This window comes from Stegodyphus dumicola, chromosome 4 (genome assembly GCF_044657685.1).
Source record: "Stegodyphus dumicola isolate Sdum_Otavi_A_Nest chromosome 4, ASM4465768v1".
NCBI lineage: Eukaryota > Metazoa > Arthropoda > Arachnida > Araneae > Eresidae > Stegodyphus > Stegodyphus dumicola.
In genome coordinates this window covers 58,700,380-58,712,395 of record NC_140771.1, presented here as the reverse complement: position 1 = coordinate 58,712,395, position 12,016 = coordinate 58,700,380, and the positions used below count along the sequence as shown (strand labels likewise).

General features: G+C 30.7%; 1 protein-coding gene across 6 annotated transcripts in view; it reads left to right on the top strand.

Moving 5' to 3' along the window:
- The window catches only part of Tsc1 (tuberous sclerosis 1 protein hamartin), a 187,061-nt gene that overhangs the window by 153,615 nt on the left and 21,430 nt on the right, over nt 1-12,016 (top strand). For all 6 annotated transcript variants that reach the window (XM_085814963.1, XM_085814960.1, XM_085814962.1 and 3 more), the window contains 2 exons: nt 1,327-1,564; nt 10,921-11,009. In XM_085814963.1, coding sequence (XP_085671089.1) covers nt 1,327-1,564; nt 10,921-11,009 — 327 coding nt within the window. The remainder of the gene's footprint in view (nt 1-1,326; nt 1,565-10,920; nt 11,010-12,016) is intronic.

The window sequence follows — 12,016 nt, the reverse complement described above, 5'->3', positions numbered from 1 at the left end:
ATAGCACCGAACGAAGACGTTTCCAACCATGGGTTGTTCTGCAAGTCTAATTCGTTATGATATCCTTTACCTCCCCTTAAAGTTTGTCCCGATAATCCTAAGACACCCTGTATAATGTTTCATGTGCTCAATGCCAAATCTATGCCTGATGTTGAATTTGTACAATTCTTGGATATTTCAGAGAATACAGAGGGCTGTGTTCATAGGGAGATGTACACAGCAATCTGTTTTCACTTAAAAAAAGATCCAAGAACTGCACAAATTTAGCATTGCACACAATAAACATTACATAATTGTGGTATTTCATTTTTTCAAATTTTCATATTATTTTTAAATTTTTCTTTTATGAAACTTTATGTATCTGAAGTGTTGCCACCATCTAGTTAGATTCCATGCCAGTGCTTATGTTTTGATGTTAAGTGGCATCATATTAATGAAAAAGTACTAAAATTTCTTTCTTAGTGTTTAGGGTTGCAGAGGTTCCTTTCTTAGGATGATGCTTAAATATGAGTAACTTTGGCAAGTTTCATGTATCCTTTATATGATCGAATTACATTCTGATAAATTATATGATACACCACCATGCATATATCATTCAAGATTGTAATTGCAAGAAACATGAGATTTTTTACTTCCATTTTGCATCACAAATACCCATTTCTCAGAGTGTTGTCATTTAGCAAAGCATATGATCTATAATTTATTTTCTGTTCAATCAAATGTATATTTGCTTCTGAGCATTTGAAAAACAATAAATACAATTTTAATAATATAAATGTTTGTTTTAATTTTTAATAATTTTAATATATTTTCTTAATAATTTATTGCAGTACTTAATATATACTATGTGTAACTAAAAATTTGTATGAACATTTGTAACATCATTGTAATTATGACAAAATACTGTAATGCTGCATATTACATAAGTTGGTGCAAAATTCCCCCTCATCCACGTAAAAATGAACTGGAAAAGGAAAATTAAGTCAGGTTTTTATTGCAATATTTGCAATTAATAGGATTCACATTCACATTACACAGAATATTTCAGACTAAAAGAAGAAATGTTCTTTCAGTTACTGAAAACAAAAGAAAAGCCGGTTGTCTTCTTTTTTTCTTCCCTTACAAGTTTTCTTTTACTGAATTTATTTAAAAAATAATAGATTTTATAAAATTGATTAACATTTGCTTTGTAAATTATTTTTGGTACATCCATTAACTATATAAAAGCAAATATATAACTATATATAATCAAATGTGTATTTTCAGTAGATATGTAAAGTTTTTTTCATTTATTATCTTTAGTTATAATTTTAATTTTTTCTTAAGGAGTATAAAAAGTGCCAGTCTGAAGTGCTTAATTTAAGAGTTGAATTAAATCTATGTCACAATGAAATGGTTCAGTGTCAGAATCTTGAAAAGGATGCTGTGTTTTTATCAAAGCAATTAATTCTTCTGCAAGAGCTTAACAGTCGTTACAAAGAAAAAATTGAAATGATGAAAGAACCTCCAATTCCAGATATTGAACTAGACCTTCTTCAAGAAGCTTCTGTGATGGAAATCAGAGGTATGACTTTTGATATATATTTCTGCATTTTTCTAGGTTTTAGTTGAATTAAATTTTAATCAGTTTGGATAGGGTACATTTAATTATCTTGTCAACATACGGTAAAAGTACAAGGCAACATATCATATTGGTCTGACTGTAAGATATTTTTCCCTGAAGATTTTGAAAACCATAATATAATTTACAGTCATTTTATATAATGTAATAAAAATGAAATAATTTATCATTTATTCCATAAATTTTATGTTCCAAAGGAAACATTTTCACTTCACTTCATTTTAGCTTATAATGTTTAGATCACTAAATTATCTCTGATGTGCATTCCTGCATTGTGGTTAGCAGAGTTAATTACTACAGTACTATGTCTGAAATCCAGACATCCAGTATCCAGAATGATTTAATATCCTGACCTCTGGACAACTACCCCCCCTTTTTTTTTTACTTCCTTGTACGAAGTAAAAAGGAATTATTATATAATTGCGAAAAATTCAGGTATCATATTTTAACGAAAATATCCATTGTGACTGCTAGCGAATGCAATTTAACGATGTTTGTGCATGACATCTGTATGTAAAGACAGAATAAAGGACTCTTTCCCACCCCCCCCAAAAAAATAAAACTGATTTAAAATGAATTCTAAAGAGAATTTTTCATAGCGTCTGTGCATAGGTACGTTTGTAGGTATGTATTTCGCATAACTCAAAAACGAGCCGCCTCAGAACGTTGAAATTTTGTGTATAGGACTGCTATAACATGTAGATGTGCACCTCCTATTTTGATTGTAGTCTGCTGCACCAAATATATATGTATATCCACTCTGTTACTCGGCTCAGTGATCTCAGTTTCTTTATGCTTGTAAACTGTCTTTTTTTTTTTTTTTTTTTTTTTTTTTTTTTTTTTTTTTTTTGCTTTAAAAATGATTGAATTATGTTTTCTTATCTTCCTGTGAAGGCATTTTTACCTTTAGTAAATCTGCATGCAATATTTGTAGAATTATGAACAATTTAAAAATTGTTTAAGTGTGGCTAAGCCTAATTATTTTTATTGTAGTGGCCATATTTGTTTACATTTGAAACTTAGCAGTATAGTGGATTTGTCGCCAATCAAGAGAAACTAAGCTTCACAACAACAAAGATAACACCATCTTTTATTATTGCGAACTAAATCATGCCTAATCCATTCTGGAATTTATTCGAGGAAATACATGTTTAAGATTTACTTCATAATTTTTAATATAGATATTTTGAGTTTTTATGTATTTTTCATTGTCACGAAGTCAGAACTGAATTGACTGAATGAGAAATACTGAATCGTCTGTGAAAAACTTTTTTTTTTGTTGTTTGTTTAACACGACTGCCATGGGAGTCACCTGTGACCTGCACTCGACTTGGCTACAGCGCCGTGGGTACCACTGGTGATGCGACCAATAGTAAAATACATAATTAGAGTAAATATCATTACTGATAAATTAAATAGTACCATTGTTACTGTAATGGTTTGAAGAATAATAAATCGTAAAAATGTAAATTATAAATCTCAAAAATGATCTACAGATGTTTGGAGGTCGCCAGTGACCCCCTTCACGAAAAATGCATTAAGCACGATTATATATAAATCACATTATCTTCTGTAGATAATATTTCAACATAATATACATCGCATAATAAAAATTTCAAGCTGCCATCATGGGCAAACCACATCAATGCACGCGGCAGTCAACGTGTTAATTTCTTTTATACGTCGTTTTGCATTTATTATAGTATTTGAATAGAACATGTGGCAGCGATTAGATAATTCTTTAGATGATATGAATTTTGTGCAGTCTTAGGTATAAAATGAATGAACTGTAATGCTGTTAAGTGAACCTAATGCCAGAGTGTCACTATGGTAAACAAATATATTGAATTGTAAAGAGTACATTTGTTCTATTGTGGTTTATGCACAATCGACAAAGATTTAATTCAATTCAAATATGTTTAAATGAATGCAAGAAAAAATGCTTATAATTTAATATTCCGCACAAGGAATTCATGTCGTGTACACATCAGGTTTTTAAAGGAAATTTTCTTGCAAAAAGAGAGAGAAAATTAAATTCTGAAAATATGATCTTGCTGTAGTATATGTTTAATACTTCATGCAGGAATGGTAGACATTTTTTCATAATAAAGTATGTGAAAAGTTCCAATTCCTAATTTCAGTTTAGCATTAAATAAAACAACTGCATCTTGAAGAAACACAAATCACAATCATTTATTGCTTTAAATATGTAAGGTTAATGATTTTACACCTACTGAATAACTTATATTCCTGGTGACAACCTAATTAATTTTTGCTTTCATTAGCGTAACTCGGCTCATCGCTGCTTGAGAAATGACTCTGATGCCTTTGAATGCAAATGTTTTCCCAAATATTAGTAACTGAATACTAAGCATCATAGTAATATTTCATGTTGTCATTACACTTGAGCCCCATTCACATGAGCAGATTCGACCGGTAGCGAAAACCGGTTCTTCCAACGTGTCCCATTCACATGGAACAAGCATTAACTGCCTCACCAAATTGGAGGTAGAACTTAATTGAATGTTCCTTACCTCTCAGGAGCAGGCCAAATGAGGAGATTTCCCGTACTATACTGCATGGGTTCACTTAGTTACTGCTTGCTGGACTGTCAGCGAAAAAATCGTGCTGATGGATGTCTGGGGATGTGATAGCATCCCCCCCAAAAAATAAAACTGTACAAGATACGGAAATTATAGACAAATACAGCAAAGTTACCTGATGCTAGGTATTCCAGAAATATTGTTCAAATTAAAACTAAAGTTAAGACAAGTGCATAATCGGCTTCAATGGGACAAGGGACTCGGTACCTTTTGAATGATTTTTTAAAAAAAATTTCCGCATTTTCATCTACTTCTTATAAATATTATTAAATCGTTTTGTGAGACAAAATAATTTTAAGCTGAAAAAAAGTTTTTGCTAGTAATTTTTTTTAAATTAAAATTTTTGAAGAAAAATTTTACAATAAAAATGTCTCTTTTCTACAATTTTCAATGTCTCCCCACAGTTTTTTTTATTGTATTATTAGAGTGTTCTTAATAACTTCAAGGAATGATTTTGCAATTAATGAATTATTTTCTGAGAAAAAATAAAAATACACATATATCTAAAGTCTTTAAAACAAATATGATCTCAGTCACATTTTCATTTCAAATAATTTTTCTTTTCAGTACTTGCAAAACCCATCCTTGTTTCTATAAAGTATATAATTTTAAATAAGCAGTAAAAATAATAAATAATTTAGTCCATAGGAATTTATGTAAAAGGATTTATTGAAAAAAAATGCAAAAGGTTTGCATAATTTTATTACTGAATTTCAATACACACACACATATATATATATATAAATCAAACCTAGTGCTATTTATTCAATTGGTAAGTATAAACATAAATTACAAACCTTTTTTTAAAACCTTATGTGGCCAGAAAAATTGCAAAAAATCATAAAACGCAAGCAGAATTTTTCTTTACCTGTTTTTTGTTTTGTAAAACACGTTCAAAACAATTTTAATACATTAATTAATTATAATATTGTTGCATGTGTACGTGTTTGTAATAGATTGATAATAGTTTGTAAATGATTGTCATTGCACTCAAATCCGATGATAGCTTAATTAAATTTATTTTATCAACAGAAACACTTCAAAGTTCTGGAATTTTCCACAGAAATACTCATACAAGTGTTTAGAATATTACTAAGTATAATCAGTAGTTATGCTTCAATCTAATAAGAATGTTAAACACAACGGAATGTTAAACGCATCTTAAGAGAAAGTTAACTCAGAAATATCTCCAATCTCACACTGAACTAACAACTGGCAACAATAACAACTTATATAGTATAAATAACGTCATAAAAATACTGTGGTATAATGAGATTAATACTTTGAAACCGATGTTTCGAATTGATGCCCAAGAAGAATTAACATTTCCCATTCTGCTTCATTTCATATCTTTCAAAAAGTAAAAAAATCATCCAATTAATTTCCTTTATCATTTTTTTAAAGGCAAAAAGTTTGTTTTATAAGCTGTGAAAATGTCGGAAGTTTGTAACCGATATATTTTTAGATATGAAATTTTAAAATTAATGGACGTCAAAAAGTCTAAAAAAATGAATGATTTTCAAAAATTTTCCCAAAATATTTTTTAAAAAATTACGCTAAAAATTTCATTTAATTTTTTTTTTCCTCCACAGTGTGTTATGGTGAAAACTATAATATTCTAAGATTCTCAGTTTATTTGTTAATATTCGCAAAAAATTGTTTTAACTTTAAATTTGAAAAAAATCAAAGGCGTGACACCACATCCAAAAGCAGTCTATGTACAAAGTTTGAGTTCTATATCTCATCAGGAAGCAGTTTAAAAATCCATGACCATCTTTTAACCATAGCAACAAGCACCAAAAGTGAGCTAAATAACAGCTTATGTAATAATAATAATAATTAAAAAGCATATATTTTTCAGGAACCATTATTAAGTTCAGGTACCAGTTGCGAAAGTACAGATTACAAAATTAACAACAGTAAACAATGTTAAAAATGTCTAAACGGTATTAGAAATCTGCCATTTCGGAGACGTGATTGTTCACAGAGGCTTAGGTGTGAAGGAAAGGAAGACAGTGAACGGGTCCTAAAGACGAAACTCTTTCATGTCTCCTTTTTCTCCTCTTGTTAACGGCAGATGTGCGAAGGAGTGTTGTATGTAAACGGGGCTTTGGTGACAGTAGCAGACTTCAGCCAACTGTGCAGTGTGTTAACGACGAGAAAATTTAACAGAAAGTTCTGCCCGTGGATTTTGTGTTCATGGGTCTTTTTTGTTTAAACAAAAATAGTTCCTTGGAGTAAAAAGCCATTGCAGCAGTCATAAAAAATCATTTTTACTAGCCTTTTAATGAGCACAGATGTATAAAATATAAGTAAAAAAATGAAATTTTGAAAAGTTTTTTTTAATTTTCCAAAATTTAAAAAATGTTGAGTTGGGCTCTTCTGTCTGCTAGCCCTTCAAATATAATAAATAACTAATGTAGTTCAGGCTTAAACTCCACAATACATGGTTAGAAGCAGGACAAAATTTACTGGAATAATATGTCTTTAGTTAGTTACTAGTCTCGAAATATATCGGCATTAGTATATAATGGACTCAGCATTGAGCTACATTAAAATGAGGCATTACATGAAATCTATAGTATGGTTTAAAATGTGAGAAATATCATTACCAATAGTGAAGAAAGTGATAGGTTGTGAAGAAGAAAATTTTTGAATGACAATTTAGTGGGCATTCTCAACTCATCAGTTACAGGACTAGAAGTAACTAACAAGAAATTACGTGAATTAACTTAAACAACTTACACTGTAAGAAATGGTTAATAAAGCAAACAGAAAATATTGCAACTCTTTTGTAAATTTTGATTCCCTTAAAATCATAAATGCTTCATTGTTTTTCTGAACAAATATTTGCTAAAGTCAAAAGTTTTTAATCTGGATGTCCCTAATCTGGACCTCAAAGCTACAAAATTTCTGTGCATGCGCATATGCGTTTACGCATGCGCATAATACATTTACGCATATGCGTTTAATGTATAACGGATGGTATAAGCTAAGTGAAAATTATCTAATTATCTATTTCAGTTAATGTTGCAGATTGCGTTGTTCCTTAATCTTCTAATTGGATCCGCCTTATTATTTTTTGCAGACTGTTAAAGCAATTTTATAAAAGTAACCTTGAACTTTCGATTATGTCAAAAAGAATTTCCAATTCTGTAGCTGCCAAAGGATCTACAAAGTGAAAGCATGTTTCGATGTCCATCAAACGAAAAGTGGAATTGCTGCAAAAAATGGATAAAGGCATATCCTTTGTTTCTCTAACCATTCCGAAATCTGTTTATCAATTTCACGCTCTAAAGAAATGTTTAATAAACAAATAAATATTAAGTTTTTTTTTTGTAAATTTTGATATCCTTTAGATCATAATTGCTCTTTATTTCATAAATTACGTTTTCATATTTTTAATTTTATAATTTCTGCATGCCATCTTACGAGATTTAAACTGATGATCTATAATCCGGAGTTGCCGAAGTCCCGACGAGTCCGGATTAAAGACTTTTGACTGTATTTTTATTTTCACAGTTTCTGTGTGTCATGTTGGTAGGTTTAAAATGAGAATGTAAAACTCAGGATTGTTGAGATCTTGATGAGTCTGAATCTTGGGCCTTTGTGCTAGTATCATTTAGCTTGGGCTCAAATCATGTAGAAGGCATGGATTTTGTAGTTGTCTGTTCCTCTTCTTTTGGGCATAATGTTGGTCATTCTGCCTGATGCACACTGGGCATGTTCATGGCAAAAAACAACTGACTGACTGTTGGGCTTAATAATTCGCAGTTCCCAATGAGTGTTTATAGACCAAATATACAAGCATTGGAAGAAAAGTTATGTAGATTATCTTCAAAATTTTTTTGTTCTTGTAAAGCTTTAAAAATGGAAAATTATATACACTCATGTCCATAAATTAAGGATAATGCAAAATAAGGCAAAGGAAGAGTTAGAAGCAAAACAAATTTGACTTATTTGTAAAGCTTATTTATTAAAAAAAAAGGTAAAGAGCAAAAAAAGATGCTATATGTTTGATATTATTAAAAAAAATTAGTGATTTTTTCTTCCTGCAGAAATCACCAAAAAAACCTATTCACAAAAAAACAATATTACATAGTTGGTATGATTGTTAATACATTGTATGTCTCCCAGATGATGCAATATAGTCCGTTCAATGCCTAGGCATGCTGAGTATCAAATTATCGATCTGATCTTGGGGGATACTACACCACTCAAAAAGCAATGCTCTGCGAAGTTCCAGTAGACATGTAGGAGGAGGTTGACAGGCCGCAATTCGTCGGCCAAGCATGTCCCACACATGCTCTACTGGATTCAAGTCCGGTGAGAATGCTGACCAGTCCATATGGGTAATATCCTCCGATTGAAGGCATTCGCTTACCATTTTTGCACAGTGAGGACGGGCATTGTCATCCATAAACACAAATTGTGCACCCATGGCACCCCAAAACAAACTATCATGTTGTTCCAGAATGACGTCCCAATAGATTTGGCTTGTCATGGTTCCAATTTGAACATGCAGGTCAGTTCTGGAACCCAGAATAATTCCACCCCAAACGAGCACCCCTGCACCACCGTAACGGTGTCGTTCAATGATGTTTTCTTGGTGGTAACGGGTACCTGGAACTCTCCATATGAAATTCCGGTGAGAATCAGACTGCAAATTAAACCTGGACTCGTCGGGAAAACATCACACAAGCCCACTGTTGTGGTGTCCACAAGGCATGCTCTCTACTCCAGGCTAACCGCAGGCAACAGTGAGTTGCAGTAAGTGGAACGCATCTGACAGGTCTACGAGCATATAGACCAATCTGCTCTAAGCGTCTGTACACGGTCTGCCTTGAAATTGTCGTACCAGTGGCTGAAGAGAGCTGACAAGACAGGTCTGAGGATGTGCTTCGCCTGTTTCTTTTGGCAGTAACTGCCAAATACTGGTCTTCATTCGGCATTGTAAGTCTGGGGCGACCTGTGCTGTAACGCGTTTACTCACATTACCATCATCTTGGAATCATTGCCAAAGCTTGGAGATGACACTGGGCAATTTCAAGTTCGTGATACTTCCAGTTGGGGACGCCCACATTCCAGACGGCCGATAATTCTACCATGTAAAAAATCATCCAAATGCATCCTTTGTGTCATAACTATTCGATTATTGCACTGAAATGCTTATAAAGTGCCTGCGAACAATTTTACTTCTTTGTCTGTATTCTTTATATATCACTCTCTTACACTCTCGTCATTGTGATGTACCATCGGTGTCATCTGGTTACTTCCTGAAATTTGCATTTGATTCTTGAAGTGTGTGTAGTGATTTTACAGGTGATATATTTATTTTAGAGTTCGGTTTCTCCGTGACTCCGAATTATCCTTAATTTATGGACATGAGTGTATATTTAAACATATATAATACCTTATATTTAGACATATATAATACTTTTCATTTTGTTAGCTTTTAAGCATGCATGTTCAGCATATGTGATCAAAGAGAATGTAAACATAAAGTTTAAAAAAAAAATTGTGACCCCATGCTATTCTTAAATATATTAATTAAATTGTATAAGTATCTGAATGGAATCTGTTGTATACTCATGTGAAAAATCTTTAGAGACAGGTGCTAGTAAAATCTCATTTTGAAAGTCTACATTTCTGAGAGATTTTATGCACTTTTACACATGCACACCTATATTAAATCATTTGTTATTTTGTTTTTATGAGAAATATAGTGTTTAAAAATTTAATTTAAATCTTTAATGAGGAGAAGTTGCAGAAATTATAAGCAAAAATTGTGTGTTTTGATGAGAAAGTTGCCGTAGTATCTGGTTTCAAGAATGGGCAACCAGAATAACAGTTAAAAATATTACTCATTCACATAGCTTGATAAGCATTAAAAAAAAAAAAAAAAAAAAAGGAACAGGATAAGAATGTGAAATCTGCAGCTGAATGTGCTGCAGAAAGTATTATCAAAAACTGCATAAATCATTAGAAAGTGCTAAAATATGTAACACTTCAAACTTAAATGCAAATTAGGTATACTTTATACACAACTTTGACTAGCAGAATTCCATCTGACAGGACTATTATAATCGGATTTTTTCTGCTTCGATTTATGAAGTTTTAATTGTCAATCCATTTCTCTTAATTTATGATAATTTTTAATACTTCATAAAAATAATATTTGCTGAAATTTTATTTATCTGTTAATGGTGTTGACTTATTATCAAATCTGAACAAACTGTAGCCTGAAAATATTTAAAAAGTTGTAAAAATATCAGAAATTATATAATTAAATAATTTTCTTTTTATATATTTAGTTTTAAATTTTTATTAGCATGGCAATGTAATTAAATTCTCTTGCATGAAATTTTCATTAATATATTACTGATCAATGCTCATTTTATTAAACAGCCAATCTTTACGGCCTCCCTTCCTCAGAAAATAGCAGTACAAATAAATATTTTTCAGTATTTAGAAATTAAACATAAATTGTAAAATATTTTATATTAATAATATATCAAATAAATTACATACAATAATTACAAATTGATTTGCATATTTAATTTGTCTATATCATGCAATTCTTTAAAAAGCACCCTTTAAATTTAATCATAATTTTAACATGATATGCAGTTGTTTAGAATAGATAACTTTTAAAAACAAAAATAACTTTTTTTTTTTTTTTCCCTTTTGCTTTAGATTTGAAGCAAAAATTAGACGTGAAAAACTCTCACTTGGATGTTTATAAGTCAAAAGTAACGGATATGGAGCAACAATGTAATATTATGGTAATAAAAATTTTTCTTTCCCCATTTTTTTTTTTTTTTTTTTTTTTTTTTTTTTTTTTTTTTTTTTCAAACTCAAGCAAGTTATTTTTAAAAGTATCTAAAGTATCTTGTATTATCTAGAAACTAAAAGTTTAAACCAAATATTAAAAATGGTATATGGTTTTATGAGCTGTATTATTGTTATTATTAGCTGGATCTTATTATAGAGTTGTAAATTTTACATGATAAAACATATTATGTGATGATGAATTTCATGCTCAGAGTATAATATACTCTTTTTTATTATGATTCCTTGGTAATCATCTTTAGAGATTATCACTTCCTTAGATTGTTCACACTGAAATTTTTGGTGTTGTGGGAGATGGATTTTTTCACAGAATTGATCACAGTTTCAACTTTGATACAAAATCTCTAATCCAGATTTCATCAAATTATTCAAGATAATACAAAATAAATATTTGTAGTCACCTCTGTCATCAAATCTTCATTTCAGTCAAGTTGCATCAAGATGTAAGGAATTGATTTGAAACAAAAATTTTTTCCCATGCGAAGCTTTTCTTAAAGTAGATTATATTGATACTGTGGAAACATTGAGATTTTTCTATTGAATGTTCCCTGATGATTCTTTTTCTGTTTCTATTGTGATCATCTTGACTTTTGGTCACTTCCTGTAACTGATGCATTCATCTTTAAAGTGGGTAGCTCTATGGAAGACTGGGTTATGATTCACCTAGTTGGATCATCTGATGTTTGATTATTGCAAACTTCATTCAGTATACTATAAAATTTTTTTCAAAATCTTGCCATTTTGAAATTTTTGATTTCCTATACTTTTCTCAATTTGAAATGCCATATTTTATCAATTTTGAAATATGATTTTTGAGTTTCTATAGTGACAATACTGCATTTCAAACACTTGTCACTTCAAATTCTTATACTTTGGAGGTTTCAAGCTGATATTTGCTTTCGTCTCAAAACTTCATCTGCAAAAGTGTGTACAACTTTCT